Source organism: Onychostruthus taczanowskii, unplaced genomic scaffold (assembly GCF_017590055.1).
Source record: "Onychostruthus taczanowskii isolate IOZ18803 unplaced genomic scaffold, ASM1759005v1 scaffold46, whole genome shotgun sequence".
In the NCBI taxonomy this organism is placed as follows: Eukaryota; Metazoa; Chordata; class Aves; order Passeriformes; family Passeridae; genus Onychostruthus; species Onychostruthus taczanowskii.
Window position 1 is genome coordinate 6,108,091 of NW_024502125.1, and position 17,951 is coordinate 6,126,041.

Below are 17,951 nucleotides of genomic sequence, written 5' to 3' on the forward strand. Positions count from 1 at the left end.
TGCACCTGCTAAACTAAGAGAGGTTACAACAAAACTACGTCCTGGCAACTATCAGGAGCCCACCACGGGGCAAGCCTACATTACCTGATAGTCCTGCTGGCTGTCAGCTTCCTGCACAACATGCTACCACCTGAATTTTCATCCATCCCTTTCACCACAGCTCCAACCTGACTAGACTCCAACCCTTCCTTCCCACTCCACAAGTTCGCTACCTTGCAATCCCATCTGTCTATCCACCTCTTGCCTGTATGTCTGAGGTAAAAAACAGTTTTTCATCCTCTGAAGAATCAAACTTCTCCCCTCATGAAAAAAGCTACCCTCAGTTCCTCATCTCCTCCTTCACTGCTTGACTGCGGCCTGTTGGGGCAGGCTCCTGGGAGAAGTTGGCAGAGTTTCCTGTGACTGTTCCTCTTCTCCCTGCATGGGTCATCCCTGCTCCCCCACACCATCAACATATGTTTGCTTCTGCTCTTCATCTGGTTCCTTTCCTTCAAGCTCACACTTGAATTCTTTTGATGTCATCCTAGTGTAATTTCTGACATAAGGACTATTCATGCCTTTGCCATCTGCATTTCCCAGGACATATTCTGAGGCTAAAGCAGACGAACAGCAAGACAAAGTCTCTTCAAATTCAGGAACAGACTTTATCATCAGAGTCTATGGAACTGCAACCCCAAATCTGTCCCCAACTCTCAGACCCAGCTGATGGAACAGAAGTCACCATTCAAATCTCACACTCAGAATAGCTTTTACTCTTTCCCTTCCGTCTTTTTATGTTGATGAAACCATTTTGTTACGGTATCATAAGAGGGAGCATCTGAACATCATCTTACCTGGTTTTTTTTACCAGTGCACGTCTGTAAGTATTGCTATTTCCTCATCCAAACCTTATGCTTTGGCACACTCAGTGACAGTAATAAACCATCTGCACTGCACCATGTTCAAAAGTTTTCATTCTCTGCCTGCCTAGCAGAAAGCCATATGTGCTACAGCAGTGCCATACTTGCTGTGCAATGTCTTTTATATATACAGAGACAGGATATTCACTGTATTCAAGCCTAATCTGTTCAAGTAGGTCACTCAGAGTTCAGGGTAGCACACACCACTTACAGAGTATCTGGAAAACAGTGTTTCCCCAAATACTCCAAAAAGCGTGACCTCAATCAATTCAACTGCCTACAAAAACCCCAGATTTAATCAGCATAATAATTTGTCAAAGTCAGAACCTTGACATCCCCTTATCTGTAGATGTAGATCTTCAGTTGCTAATGAAGAACTTCCAAAATGAGACCTAGTGGAAATGAAAGGAGAGAAGTGACAGAAAAAGAGTATGGACCCCTCTGCTCTGGTGAGATCCCAGAGTCTGGAGTGCTGCATTCACCTGTGGGCAGTTCCCCCGACAGGAAGGACATTGACCTGTTGGAGCAAGCCCAGAGGAAGAACATCAAGCTGATTAGAGGAACTGAGCACCTCTCCTGCAGAGAAGGAGGTAGGCTGAGAGACTTGGGGTTGTTCAGCCTCAAAAAGAGAAGGCTTAGGGGTAACCAAAATGTGGCCTTCCAATACCTGTAAGGAGCCTACAAGAAGGACGGAGAGAGACCTTTGGTGGAAAGATAGATATGACAGGGGAGGAAAAACTGAAAGAACAGGTTTATATTTGATATTGGAAAAAATTCTTCACTGTGAGGGTGGTGAGGCACCAGAACAGGCTCTCAAAGAAGCTGTGGATACCCCATCCCTGGAACTGTTCAAGACCAGATGGGGAGGGGCTTTGAAAACCTGGTCTAGTGAAAGATGTCCCTGCCCAAGTCAGGGGGTTGGAAATTGATGGTCTCTAACGTCCCTTTCAACCCAAACCATTCCCTGGTTTCAGCAACTAGCATCAGATTTGTATTAAAAGTATTTTAGTTCCTCCAACACCATCAGTGGTGAAGACTTGCAATCTGTAATTCTTCCACACCAGAAGAAGAGAGCTACTGCTGACTTTAATGAGGCAGGGCCAGAAATGAACATGAAGAAGTTAAATCTTAGAGACTGCAGTTTTTAAGTTTTAGAAAAAAGGTATTAATGGGTTCCTTAGAAACCTGGGTGCATGGTTCTCTACTATTCACAAAATGGAAAATTGTCAAACCTGCTGAATAAAAGCAAGTCAAATGAAACAAAGCTGTAAGTCTCCTCTCTGTATCATGGCACTTTCCCAGTGAAAGAGAAAGAAAAGGTCTGGAACACTATAAAGCACCCACTGACTGTTTCTTACACAGTTTTTCTCAGGAAAGTGGCAGGAGTCCATCTTCAACTCATATACATGAGTCCATCTACAACTCACATTATAATTCAAAACACTTCTTCCAGTCTCCAACCTTTAAAATCTACCATGGGACAATAAACTATTTCACAAGATGTTAGGAAACTTCTGCAGATCACGTGGTAAGCTTCTGATGTGTCTTGATAGGCTCACATCAATTAATAAATTGTAGTTAGACGCTTTACCTCTAGGAAAGTCCAGTACAGTTCACTGATAGCACCATAAGCCAGCATAGCTAACATAAATGAATTATGAAAAAGACTCATTTTTATCACCAGCTGAAGCACTTTTGACCTTTAAAACATGATCTCCATTCAAGGCAGAATTGTACTTTAAACTCATTAAGGACATATTATGTCAGGGTACTTCATCACAATTTCTGAATATGTGCCTTGAGAGAAACTTTCCAACAGATGATGCAGCAAGAGAAAAGATGCCTGAGGTTATTCAGTTTTTTGGCTCCTTGATCAGACTCCTTGGAGTAATATGGTCATCATGAAAACATTCTGCAAACACTAACTCCATAGTATTTCACAGTTCAAATGTCAAAATTTGATGAAAGCGGTATTGTGCAAAAGCACTAACAACTGTTATTTTAGAAAGTGCTTTATCAGGCATTACCAAAGCTGTACTTCTAAACAAAGCAGTTTTCTTGTTTTACTTCCACGCTCTAATGCTTGCCAGACAGAATTTTTACTAGTAGGCAGCCATGTGAAAGGATTCACTGCCTTGAGGTGATATATCCCATTTTATGCTAGACATATTCTTATTTTAACAGCAACACTATAAAAGCTGAATGCTTCACATCAAGTATTTTAGACCTAGTTCAGGTAACAAATTTGCACACACTTTTGTCAAATCCTTGCTCCACCGGTCATGAGAAATTTAGAGTTTTCTCTCCTGCAGCAGAAGGAAAACCCCAGCTGCAGATTATTCTTCTATACCTACTTCTGCTGCTACAGATGCTCAAGCAAACCCAAGCTATCACTCCTTGCTCTGTCCCAGCACTGCATGTACCAGCACAGTTATCTGACCTGAAACAAATGGCTAAGAGAAAGCAACCACAGAGAAAGGTCAGGGGCTTTGTTCACTTGCTTCTTTAAATGAATCTGAGAAGTGGAACACCTGAAAAACAACAAAAGCAAGTGATTCCTTCAGTGCCTTTTTAGCACAGACACCAGAAAAGAGCACTTTTTTTTTTTCAAAAAAGCAAGACTGTTTTCCATGCATGGGAAAAGCACAAACTGTCATAGCATTTCATTTACAAAAACTGTTTCCTTTCACCTTATTCTGTCAGTCTCTTCTCTTTCTTAAAAAAAAAAAAAAAAAAAAAGGCTGTTTTGGTGAGCTGTCTTTTGGAAAGGCCAGAAAGCCATTTTCATACCAGTTTTATTTTCACCAATTGGTGGGGCAGGGAGGGGGGAAAGTGTTAAAAGGAATTTGCTTATTCTTGAAAACTCCCAGATGAACCTCACACTCCCTCTCACTCCCAATCCTTGCCTTCCTGTAAACAAGAGAAAAATACCCAGATAAAATCAAAACAAGTTCCTTATTATGCCCTTTTTGTTGATGATGAACCATAAGTGTTTTGTAGATTGGCTGAAATTTTTCATTACAGTCACCTGCTTATTCACATCTTGCATCACATGAAAGGCCACACAGCACACTCAGCATTAATTATTAATCTAATCATGTTATCAAAGTACCAGCTAAGCAGGATCTTCAGAGAAGATACAATTCCTCTGGTGACACCCAGTTCAGACAGCACAGAACCATAATAACTATAGAGCCTTGTGAACTCTGCCCTGAGACTGTCACTATTGAAACACAGGATCTTGACATCGATGCAAATCAGAAGCACTGCATGCATGTTTTCTCCTGGAACTTGCTGGAAATCAATGGATTGCTGAAAATTCTGCACTGCAGGTAGGTATCAAGGCTTTTAGGAAGCCTTGGCAGAGTAAAGCAATGGCAGAGTTCTGCCCTTGGTTTTGAAATATAAAGACAAGCCACAAGAAGGTGAAAGTGCTCAGAGATGAACAGATCTGCATTAAGGATGAATCCAAACCAAAAATGCATGAAATATAATCTCTTGCTGATTACAGAGTGGCAGAATACAGATACAGATTTTGACTTCGCCTGCTGAAAGCAGAACAAAGAATAGTTTTGCTGACTCCAGTGAATATTCAGTACATAAGGAGCCCTTTAGAGATTTCAGAGGAGGTCTCAATTCAGCAGCTGCAGTCTATTGCCTCTTCCTTGGCACCTCAGGTTATTAAAGGTCAATCTTGTTAAATCCTCCGGTTACCCTGCTTTGCTAGTCTTTTTTTGCACTATAATGCAAAATTCAAACTTTCGTTAGGGACTTTTACACAGGTCTGAAAATGCTGTTTAACAAGGTTTGGGTTTTTTTTAATTTATTGTTATTATTGCTATCATCAGTATTGTTATCATCATCACTATTGTTATCATCATCATTATAATAATTAAAAGGTTCTTCACCCATAGGGTAGTTGGGCACTGGAAGAGGCTCCCCAGGATATTGGTCACAACACCAAGCCTGGCAGAGCTCAAGAAGTATTTGAATGACACACTTAGGCAAATGGTGTGATTTTTGAGGTCATCCTGTGCAGGGGCGGAAGCTGGACTTTGAAGTTCCTTGTGGGTCCCTTCTAACTCAGGATACCCTATGACTCTATGATTTCCCAAGAAGCAAAATAATTGCTGTTGAAATCAAAAATACCATTGTAATCTCAGCTAGTAACCACCACAGCAAATGAGTTACTCCCTGCAAGTTTCAGACACTGAAAACTTTAGCAGACACGATTTTTCTTACTTACATTGTTCATCAACAGTAAAGAAACTACAGATGCTACAAAAATAATGAGAAGTCTTCTTATACTCCTACCTTTTCCTCAACAGAATAGGAGTGCATAAGCTACTAATAAATAACATTTCTGGGATAAATTCTGTTCTCTCCTATTGCTTCTCAATTAGAAAAACAGTGTGTGCTACTAACCATCATGTGATATCACTTTGACCCTGAGGAACCGGAGAAAATGTTGAAATTGGAATCACAACAGAACTATATTTACTTAGGAAAGACAGATCAAGGTCTCTCTGTCGAGACAGAAAGCAGCAGGAGTATTAAAAATTATCTCCAGCTTGATACACACGCAAAAAAGAAGAAATGCCAATATCATTAAATACTTTACTTTGCATTTACCAAGACTTCAAGTAAAGTGTAAGCTCTCCCCAAAATAGACACTAGACATCCCAGTATTAAGTATTACACTAATCACAAGGTTAGACCAGGGCTCTCTTGGGAAGAAAAAAAAAAAAAAAAGGAAAAGAGACATGAACAAAGGATTTGAAAATACTGTAAAATCGTGCTATTAAAACTTCAAAAAACCTGCAAACACATATCTCCTTCAATGCCATCAGTACTTCAGAGGAAAAAAAAACCAAAAAACCAAAAAGCAAACCACAATTTTTCCTCCTCTCCCAACAGCTTATTTTCAACATTAAGTGGCATTTAGATTTTTGTTTTTTAAAACAGTTGAAGATAGTGTGCCTCAAAAGTTACTGGGTGGATCAAGTCAACACTTCCCTATTCTGTAGATGTTAAACAGAAAAATGGGAAGCCGTAAAACCCAACTTCAGTCACGAATCCCATTGAACTCTGTTCCAGCAAAGAGACTGCCAGACCAAGGTCTGGCACTCCCCCAAACATGCTGCAAAGTAAATCCCACATGACCGGGTCTGTACATCAGGCAAATGCAGATGTACTTGAATAAAGCACACAGTGCTTTCCTTGGATCAGAGCAAGGGAGGGGATGCAATCTGCAACTTGGAAACTGTCAGGAAAGAAATACATTCCAGCTTTTAACATCTACTGATGTGACATCATTCACTGCTTTGTTTCTTTAACAGAGAAAAAGAGTTTGGCACAATGTGTAAACAGATATTTCATTTTTACCCATTTTAGAGCAGCTTGTTTGACAGCCGAGCTTTAAAGACAGTCCTTCCACAGAGTGTAACCTAAGATGAAATTGATGCTTTGACCCTTTCTCCAAGGCCACTGACAGGCTGCCCTATGGGCAAATGTGACTGGCATGCAGCAGCATCCTCCATAACCCCACCCAGCCTCACACCCCAGGAACAGCAGCCAGGGTCCATAACCTGCATGTAATGGCCCTCCACAAATTCTTCCCATGTTAAGCCTCCTGTCTGGGTTCTTTGCACATTTCCAGTGAGCCATTTCGCTGTCTTTCCCTGCTCCCACAGCTCCACTTATTCTACCCACTGTCAAACAAAACTCATGAGTGACCTGAGCATAGCTACCACACATCAGGGCAATTTCTGTGCAGTGGGATACGCATGCCTGCAGGAATCACTGTGGTTTTTTAATTGTTTCAGCTGACAAATTCTGCCTTTGGACCTACAATAAGCAGACTTAGAGAACAGAATGACAGGGCTAATGAAAAGAATTGAGTTTAAGTCAATTTCGTCCACTAAAAGAGTTCCTCTAACACTCTTAAGGCATCAAATTTTAAAATGTATCCACTTGCTTTGATGGCAAACAAATTTTAAGAATAGTTAACATGCTATAGATGACAGAAGTGCTTGAGTTGTCAGACTGGCTTTATCACTTCTCTTGTGAGGTGAATACATCACCAATAGCCCATATGGGAGCAATAAAAGCCAGGATGAGAATATAGTCTCTCATGTTTGCTGCCTTACAAAGTGAGTAGTGTACTTTTGCCTTGCAGGAATTACACATCTTCACAATTGGACTCTCATCCCAGGGCGGTCAAACTGTTTGTTCTCTGGATAGCTGGGAAATTATACATTAGCCATTAGCCATCATCCTACCAGAATAAATCTGCACTCAATGCCACATTACAACTTACTTGTCAAAACTTACCGATTCAATTAAAATTATAAAAAAAAGCCCTGTAAGATGCTCTCTCCTTAAGACAGTAGAGCTGCTACACTTGCAGATTGTGGAGGTGTCTTCTTCCAAGCCAGAACCTGCTTAGCATTTATAGACACTAGAAGCTGTACGAAGTACTTCCCAGCACTTCAAGCTCAAGAGCTGCTCCTTCCATTTACTTGTGAGGATTCATTAATGACCCTTCCCCCAGACTCAAATTTGTCAGGCTCAAAACCCATTCACAGCTCAGTCTCAGCTTCTGAAACCAATTTCAGGCCTTAGTTGTCAGGAATGGTGCTAGTGTACAGTAGAAACAGTGGAGTACATTAAATGTTCGAGGCCAGGTCCTGCTGCCACTGCTGAAACAGACAACCAGTAACTCACCTCTTTTTTTGTGCCTAACACGAGGCTAATTCTGAACACATGCACCACATTACAGCAATATTTGGGCTACCATTTCTCTTTTCACAGAAGAAGTAACTCCATAGTTGGTCTTTTGTCTTTCATCTGTTTGTGAATTGATTATCTAATAGCACCAACCACTTCATATGAGACACCAACAAGCTCATGCGATTTGAAACTGCAAAACAAAAATCTTGTCAAGAAATGTTTTCCTTCTGTTTTAAAAAAAACCATTCAACTGAATTACTTTAAGTTGTATTAATTCAGGAATGCATGCCAGTTCCACAACTCAGTTGAAAAACAAATACATCACTTAAATTTTCCAGTGGATGGTTTGGCTTAAGGAATCTTTCCCCCTTTTGGTGTTAAATCTGGGATTGAAGAGATTACCCTGAAACCTGTCTTCCTGTGCATTACAGAAAGTGCATAAGTAATTGAAAGAAACATGGGGAGCTGGAAAACGGAAACCATGAACAGGGCCATTTTCACAGCTCTCTCTAATTTGAGTGAGGTGGAAAGAATCTGAGGGGTTTACATAGCCAAACACAGAGGTCTGCACATGCCTATCCAAATCTAGGAACAAAAATAGCAAAAGCAATTATGGGAGACTGTCACATTATCAGCCTCAAATGACAGTGGTTCCAGAATATCAAGAAGTGCTCTGAAAAATGTCCAAGTTCCTACAAAGCCCATATAGACTCTTATCTCCACTGGGACACAATTATACTTCTTAAAAGACCCTTGAATTTAAATACAGGTGAATGCAAAGTCATCTCCATTAAAGCACATGAATTATTGAGACTAAAAGCAATCAAAAACACCATACAGTGCACAGGGCTGAGCCACACAACCTCACAACCCAATCGGCCCAGCTGTAAATCTGACCACACATTGCTTTAAAAAGCAACCACACCCCTTGCAGAGGAGCTCCACTCATCTCATGAAGGAGAACACTGGTTGTGCAACAGCTCTATCTACTAACACAGGATTCACATGGTCTGTGGCCAGCAATGTCCACAGCCAAAGCAGTTTTCAGCACTACTCCATTCTTAAATAGGAGATACAGACTGCCAGAGTGCTGCTCCTTCTCTGGACAGTGAATGGTTGAGACATTTGCAACAGAAGTGATTTTCAAAGGAAACCAGACTACATCCCTCAGAAATTGTCTTATTCTATAAAGTGTTCACTTGCAGTACCTACAAGGCAAAAACTGGGTGCCAATGCCATGCCTGCACATTCAGTGAGCACTGATCCCTCCAGTCCTTGAGCTGCTTTTCCCATCCAGAGCTGGGGGTACAGTAGCACATTGGTTTTTTTTTGTTTTTTTTGGTTTTTTTTTGCAAATCTAAACATTCATTAGACCAATTTTAGGAATTTCAGTCTCAAAACAGTAGCTAAGTCATAGAGATATGAATTGCTAGCCTCCACAAAGTAATTGCAAAAGCCTCCTGCTCTGGCAGCATGTTTCTTGTGAGCAGTCATTTCTTGTATCCATACACAGTAAGATCCCATACACACCTGTGGGCACCTCACTAGCATCAGCGCTCAGTACAAAATAGTGCTATAAAGGTTACCACATGCAGCTGCTGACCCATCTCTTCTGATCTATGAAGAGCTATTCATACCTCCTCACAACGCCTTCTGCCAGAGCATGAATAAACACTTCTTCCAAAGATCAACAGCTCTCCAGGACACGGTAAGCTGAGAAAGAAGGATCTCAACATGTGAAAAGTACACTCCTGCAAAGGGGCTGTTAAGAAGCAAATTCCTTCAGTCCAGGTAATCTCCTCCTCTGGTCCAAGGCAAACAGACAGATGATGACATAAAGCATTTTGAGTGCTACACTAGGGACATAGTCCAATGGGACATGTGCCAGGGAGAATGCACCACTCTCTGGTCAGCTGCTCCAGCAGCATGGCATGCAGCCATCGCAGCCCACAGTCCAGAGGGGGTGGCATGGGCAAAGAACACAAGCACTGTCACAAGCCGTCACTTATTCTGTCATTAGCACACAGAGAAGCAAAGGCCTTGGCTACTCTCAGGTAAATATGAAACAGTGCAGAAGTACTTATGCAAAGGTCAACAGCAACACTTAAGCCCTTCAACACTAAGCAAAAGAGGTCTTTCCTTCCCATGGGTACTGTCACAGATCCTTCACAACAGCTTTATATGAATCTCTTAAGCAAGGTGCAAACCCTAAGTACCTCTAATCCCCACAGCTCTGTTCCTCTCTACACATCTCAGCCCCAAGCTTTCCTTTAGCAGCCTTCCAGATATGGAGTTTTGGGTTGGTGATGTACAAGCACCCCTGCCAGTATCCCTACTCCTTCACCCGCTCCCCATGGTAATGTAACTCAGCCACTACTGATACCTTGGTGAGGCCATCTCAGGTCATGCTTAATATTAACTGGGAGCTACCCAGGGTGCAGAATGAAGCGCCGCTTTGACCTGACAATCGGGTACACTTGTGAGTGGAGTATAAAGTCAAAGAAGGTTTCTAGTTGCACCACAGGTAATCCAAGATGTAGAGAAGAAAGTGAAGGAGAAATGAAAATGCTGTGTACTCTTGGTGAAGCTTAGCCTGCACCAACACATCGGCAGCAGAGCATGAACTAGCTTCAAATTTGTCTGTGTTCCATTAAAAAAAAACAAAACAACAAAAGAACAACAAACTACAATTCCGTTTACAAGACAGTAGTGCCTAAAATAAACGTGGAAAACTTTGAGAAAGAGAACTAACTGGCTCTGAAGCGACTATACTGTTAGCTCCAGTGCATGCTATGGGACAAGTGCCATATGGTTCAATCTACAAAAACAAAGGTTACATCCATCATTACTCAGCATCATTATTCCACAAGTATACACACCGAGCAATGACCCATTACACGTTACCTCAACGTGCCAATAAGCAGGGCAATGCATCCTGTACAGAAACTAGCACAAAAGGTTTCTCTTGCCTTTAGATCTCACCATTGAAACTTTTCATATGAAAATATCACTATCCAAGCAATTATTGAATTGATTGATAACAGTGACATCACACTTGCATATAAAAATTCTGGCTTATCTGCACAATTGTATAACTCTCCAAAACAAAACGCTGTTCTACCAATATCTGGCAGTCTAGGTAAGCATGCTGAGGACCAAGATGTGAAACAGCATGAACACTTGTTGATCAGTACTTTTGTGTGGACCAAGATGCTTCAGCAATAGGTGTAACACAGCTAAGTAAGTTTCTTCAAGGAATTTCACCTCATGACACACCCTAATTTCAAACATTTGACCTTTACAGAGGTGCTGCCAGCCATGTTCACTAGTACTTTATTTGGCTTAAAGCAGGCAGAGGTGGGAAGACAAAGTTCATACTTTACAATACGGTAGTAGACTACCAATCCCAAAAGAATTTTCTGACAAACCCATATGAAACATGTTACTAAGAATTTTTTTTTAATATTTTCTGCCTAGAATTAGGTAGGTTTACAGCTAGATTACAATATTTTATATTTACTAAGGCCACAGGTCTTTAAATATTTCCTTTCCTGTAGTCTGAAAGTATTTGAGTAATATTAATTCACTCATGACCTGCTAGAGCTGAATGGTTGCCATAATTTTATCCCTTGAGAAACAGCAACATGAAACTTGGCAGACTTCACTTGTAGTACACCAAGTCTTTGTAGGACTCTGGTGCCTTCCCCAGAAACACTGACCCCCTTAGCCACCCTCCAGGATCCCACAGTCCTGGCAACTTGAGCTTTCTGTTGTGCTATGGTACTGCAAAACTTTTGGCTTTAACAAAAGCCATGTAAGCACTACATTAAACTGTAGGTACATTTTTGTTCAGCAGTTCATAATTATCATATCATCAACCAATACTGCAAGTAACCACTGCAAACCGATTAACAAAAACTAACATTATAAAAGAGGCAGGTTTTGGAAACAAAACAGGACAATTTTTTTTTCTATTGAAATGAAGTTGCAGAAGAATGAGGATTGACTTATTCAACATTAAAAAAAAAGACTTCTCAAAAAAATTTCCTGGATAATTTTCTTTTACTGTATCTTTATTGTCCTAATACTGAAGCTAAAACTTCAGTGTTTTATACAACTTACTGCCTTACTGAACAGCTGAGCAAGAAAAAAAAAAAAGTTCTGGCAGCTCTGTTTAAGAAATTGCAGAATATGCTTTATGAAACAAAGTATATTCCATTTCATGCAGGGAGAGTCAAGGCTAGTAAAATGAGGAGTTCCATGGCTCAAATTGAATCTTATCATAAGAAGATATAATTTCTAAAAGCCAAGAGAAACAGTATCTACTTTACTATGGATGATTATAAGCCTAGCCAGCCACAACACATTTAGTGAAAATTTGATTTGCTTTATATGCTAAAGTTTCAATCACAATTTAAATCCTTCAAACCTGTATTATCTTTACAGTGCAGTAATTACACATCAGCAGAGACAAGCAACAGCAAAAGCCAAATCCAAGCCAGAATTTGGTGTGCTGGGGATTTCCTTTGGAAAGGAGGACGCTGTGGTCAGTATTACTTTCACCAGATTGGGGATGGGGAAAATGTGGGCATGAACCTGTTAAAATTCACATAATCCAAGAAGACCTGAGGGCTTGTGACACAGCTGTTTATGGCCACCTTAGACCTCTGCTATTTACTAGCATGATTTTCCAAATTATACTGGATATATGCCAGGGTAACATCTGGAGGGCTTCTATTAGTGGCATCCATGGCTACATTTCTTGAAGTGCAAAAATCCCTACTCCTAATTGTATATTCTCGATTTTTTTTTCCTTCTCAGAAGTTAAAGGAAATGGGATGCTATCAATTTTTTGCTCCTTTTTGTTTTTTTTTTTTTAGTGTGCAAGAGACTTTGCTTAAAGGTAAAAGTAATAAATCAAACAATATATACCAGCAACCAAAACCTTATTTTATCAGATAAGCAATCTCAGGAAGAAAGGGGTCCAGCAATTGAACAAAAAAAAGATTCTTTCCTCAATATCAAATATAACACCCTATCAGACTTTACTGACTTCTGCAGATATTACAAGACTGCTCATTGTATTTAAAAACCAATTTCCTATGTTGTATAGGTGTAACAGATACTGTGCCTAGCTCAGAAGGTATTTGCAGAACCATCAGCTACTAGTGACAGGATTCTTTTTTCATGTTGAACTTTTAGCCAAGTTTTTATTAAAGCTGGGCTGCCATAATTAAATATGCAAACAGTGATCTGAAAAGCAGCTGAAAGCACACATTCTTCACTTGTTTAATTAATTCTGGAATTTTAAAATGCAGAGCTGCTACAAAATAATGTTTTCACTACAAACATGGTGAGAAGCAAAATATGTATCCTGACATAGCTCCGGTCATGTTCTGCTTGATCTTTTGCTATTTATTGTTTATTTCAATATTTATTACTCTCCAGTATGGACCAAAGCGCATTGTATTTGCACACAGTTGACTACCTAAAATAGTATTTGCTGTCATTTCAGCAGCTGCCAACTAGAAAACTCACCTTGACTTACTCAAGTCTTATTCAGTCTATTTATTGCCATTGATATCCACAGTGTTCTGAATATTAAAAAGTCCTCTCCAAGCACTCATGACAAAGATGAAATATGTCATAAAGGCAGTTCCCACTCCCCAGATTCACCCAGGAGGGTACTGCTGTGAGCAAGCAGACAGCAGGCAGAGCTCTGGGTAGTTTCACAACCAGCTGCTGCACCTGGGGCTGAAGGCACCATCCTCTGACTCGCCCTCTGCCACAAGTACGCAGCAGGGGAAGAGGGCCTGCACATCCCACGGGTGCTGCTGCAGAGCTGGGGAGCACCCAACCGGGACCCCTCCACCCAGCAGCAGCCAAAGCTGCAGATGCCCATCACTTGGGAATGTTTCCTGTGAAAGCACTCTCCCAGTGCAGCTGAAGGGCAGGACAAGCTGTGGAAGAAGCCTATGCTCAAGCCTCCCCAGCTGGTCTCATTTAAATTGTGACCCTGTTGCTCTCTATCTCACTTTCCAGAGTCCCCAGTTTTGTTCAGGCTCTGTAGTGACAGCGAAAATGCTATAATCATGCAGGCACAGACAAGGACTGCATAGCAACAAGTTCTACCCCTAATCAAGCACACAGAGTGAATAACCACGCAGTGAGAAGCAATACAGAACTTTCTCATGTTTCCCATTTCTCCAGACTGGTGCTGGGAAAAGCGTGGTCATGCACCTTTGACATCCGAGCCTGGGCCTGGCACTAGCTCAGCTTTCCTGGACAACATTAGCCACCTCCTGGGAAAGCAGGGCTAGGGGCTACACAGCCATGAGACACAAGCATTTCTACTTGTTTCTGCAAGCTTTCCTGTTTGTTGCTGGGTTGTTTTCACAGTAGCTAGAGTGTCTTGGGGCAAAGTCTCATGGTACAACAAAACTGCCTCAATGGTTCTCTGTGAGGGGAAAAGATTCCCCTCACACGCTCTTTTTTCTCACAGCAGCTCTGCCTACCCAAAAGCACTCCCAGAGCCTCTACCACACCCTGCATGGTCACCCCTTCCTTCCTAATGAGCATGGGACCAGTGCACTGAGGCAGAGGAGGACATCCAGCAGCATCATGCTGTCACATCAGTTCCATCCATGACAGCCCAATGCCTCAGTAAGGGAGGTACAATGCTCCTTACACTGCAGAACTCACCCTCACCTTATGAAGTAATCACCATTGAACAGTACTAGTAGATTCTGATTTTCCAAACAGAGATCCAGAAAAGCTTCCAGGTACCTAACAACTGGAAATAACTATCCTGGATATGAAGTCCCATCATGGACTGCAGAGCTAAAAGAATGCTGCTTCTAGAGAACTGCTAGTGGCAAGAATCTCTGTGAAAATAAATACAAGGAGGGGAAGGAGGTTACTCATAGCAGATGCTATTTTAAGTCATTAGTTGTAAACATAATTTCACATCTTCTTGTGAAATACCAAGGGAGCTGCTTCAAATGAGCTAGAGGACTCAATTTCAAAATGACAAGTAGCCTGGGAAAGAGGAAGGTTGAAGAAAGCCATGAAGAAAAGGCAGTAATAATAGCAGCAGAAGAGAAAAAGTTGAATTTGGAGACTAGATGCCATAAGGCAGCAGATAGGTGAGTTGCAACATACCAAGGAGAAACCCCAAGTGAAATCAAACCTCGACTCGCTGAGGTTAGCTGATATGGTGGACCTGATCTAACACCTCCACAAGTGAAACCTGCTCCCTTCCCTCTCTCCAGTGTGCGGCTGCATCCCATCCTTTTCTTCTTGCCTAGTCAGATTCTCCTCTCACCCCTCGATCAGACCAGTCAGCTCACTAAACCACAGAAAACTAACTCTGCAAAAGAGCTAAAAATTCCCTTCACATAGCCAGCACAGCAAGCTGACTCATCTGACTGAGGGCAACCTCTTGCAACTGCACAATGAGGGCACCAGGAGCACGTGGAGCAGGTCAGTCCTCCCTGGCAGCAGGACAACACTTGCCATCTTAAATATCTGAACAGGGAACCACAGCAGGAGAAAGAGGAAGAAAGCGCAAAGGAGGCAATGTTTGCTACACCAAATGGAACAATGTAGTGAAGAGGAAGTAAGAATGGCTAATTTTTATAACAATACCCCTAGGACAAAACCAATGGCAGCTATTGAGAGGGAAATACTGTGGATTCAAGGCCCAGAGCACAATTTAATAGTAGATTACTGACCAAAATACACTTGTTTAAACCATTACAAAGATGCTAAACTTTATCTTCACACTAAGGTTTCACAGCTTGCACTACTAATCACAGTTCAAGTTTTCTTTTCTCAACAGAAATTCATAGGAAAGTCATCCAAATACAGTTTATAAGCAAAAACACCATCATCAACAAACACAGAGTAAAAGCAAGACACTACCAGCGGTGCCAATAACAATAACATGAATATAAGAGGCATCTTTGAAAGAGTCTCATCAGACAGAATAAAAAATAGACTTTTACATATGGAATAATTGCAGCACTTGAAGCTACTTCAAAAGCACAAGGATATTGTACCCTGTTTCCCTGCTCTCTAATTATGAAAATGTTGTTGAATATTTGTTTTCAGAATGAAGTGAACATAGCACAGTACATTTGCACAAAGGTGATCAGAATTCTGTGCACTTTCAAATCAGTGTTTCACTACTGTTGCTGTTGCTTCTAGAGATGAGTACTGCTGACCAGCAGGAACTGAAGCAAGAGCAGAGTCCATCTTCTCTTATTGCCCTGCCTGCACTTACCACTGCAACACAGAGGTGATATCAATCATTAAACCTGTAAGAGCCCAGGAGATTTTCTGCCATCTTAGCAACCTGAGCCACTCCACAAGAAGTAGCACCAAGAAGACAGCACAGCCACAGAGCCAGGAGCAAAATGCTTTCCCCAGTTAGTCACATAAGCCTGACTCAGCTTCTCACAAAACTACAGCCTTTTGTTTTGGTATCCAGCCCTAATTTTCAGTGAAATTGGACACCACAGCCAGTTTCAGGTTGTTGTCTTGATTATTTCTAAGTGTTTCTTTGAATCAGACTTTTCATACTGGGCATTAGTTTCTCATACTGAGTGTTATGACAGTCTGACATGGAGTTAATTCAAATAATTCAAGATGTTGAATCAAAAGTTGTGATGCTCAAGAACACAACAGTCCTTAATGTCCACATTTAAAGGCCATAAATAAGTGTGCTTTCATTTACTCACCTTTTTGCTTCTTCTAAGTGGCACAGATACTCATAAGCAATATTCTGCCGCCTCCTCTCATCCATTTCCTCTGCAGAAAGCCTTTCATCATCCACAATAGCTGCAAACAGAAACCCATATCAAGTTATACATGAGTCCGGGTGATTTTAGAGCAATTTTACTTAGAATCTGGGTGAATTGCTGAAGAAGGGAAATAAAAATAGTTATCACTTCTCTTTAAGAGAGGCCTTTTGTAGTATGGTGCACAAAGATGTTTAGGTCACCAAGAGTATTCTGTTCTTTCTACAGAGAATTCCTCAAGTTTCACTTCTTCAAGACTAAGCATGTATTGCTCTGAGACCATTGCCTGGTTTGGGGGCAGGATGGAGCACTTGCGGTGGGGCTGATGGAGCACTCAAACACGGGGGCTGAGGCTGGAAGCCAGCACAGTTTCAGCTTACACATACTCGGAAGAGTTTGAGGACTCTCATGAGGAAGCTCAAGGCAAGAAGCAGGTGGAGCAGCCCCATGCTAAGTAGATCCTCAATGGAAACAAAGAAAACACACTGTAAAGGCATCTCAAGGACAACGTGGCTGCTGCTTCAGGAACCTGTGAGACTGCAACATGCTGAGCTGCCTTCCACTGATGGAGGTGATGATGGTTGTAATCAAATGAACCATCTGTGGTTTCTCCTACTTACTGCTGCAACCTCATCACCTCCCATAAAAACACTCTCCTAGCCTATAAGGACGTCTGTGCACATCTCCAGCTGCAAATAACCCCAATTATTTACATCTACTACCCAGTGACTGGTCTTTCTCTACATGCAGAGCACAGAAGGGGCCTCTGTGAGCAGCTCTCCCAATTCTTCCAAATGTTTCTAGCAGTGAGTCTGAAGGAGCATACTGTTGTGCTGACTTCTAGATGAATTTCAGCCACAGCAGCAAGACTTTTGTAAACAGCCTTCAAGATGCATCAGTTACCAAAATGACACCCTATTTGTGCTGAGTGTTGGACTAGATCATCTTGAAGATATCTTCTAACCTTGATCATTCTGTGAAAAACGTGGTCCTACATTCTTTCATGTTTTCAGTCACACGCTCACATCACCTCTCACACCACAGCTGGCAACCCAGGGGGTGCATCAGTGAACCAGAACGAGGGGCAGCTCTTGCTAAAGAGAACTCTTTTAGGGAGGATTGGCTCCCTGATCTGAGCCCCTGCATACTTGCAGGCACCGTGGTGCAGGCACAAGGGAGGGGACGGAAATGCAGGGCTGGACTAGCTCCTTTGTGTGGCATCCCACGAGCTGGTTAGCTGAGATCATGACACATCCTCAGTAAAAAACCACAGCCCCTGCTCCTCCTGAAATGCACTGTGATGTGCTTTGTTAGTTCCATTCTCACACAGATTCGTGCGTGCCACGAGCAAGTTCTCAGCTGTTCTCAGCTTTTCCCTGACAATTGATTCAAGTAGGGAACAAACACTTTCAGATAATCGACACAGGCAACTCAAGTAAAAGGCACTTAAAAACAGCAGGACTCCGGGTTTTGTAAGTACTTGCGTACCTTGAAACCTGTACCTCACCAAAAAAAAAAA

At 41.6% G+C, this 17,951-nt stretch overlaps 1 protein-coding gene across 1 annotated transcript in view; it reads right to left on the reverse strand.

The window, feature by feature from the left end:
* IQGAP2 (IQ motif containing GTPase activating protein 2) overlaps positions 1-17,951 on the reverse strand; it is a 122,828-nt gene that overhangs the window by 84,907 nt on the left and 19,970 nt on the right. The window contains exon 2 of the mRNA XM_041414630.1: positions 16,373-16,472. Within this exon, the coding sequence (XP_041270564.1) occupies positions 16,373-16,472 (100 nt within the window). The remainder of the gene's footprint in view (positions 1-16,372; positions 16,473-17,951) is intronic.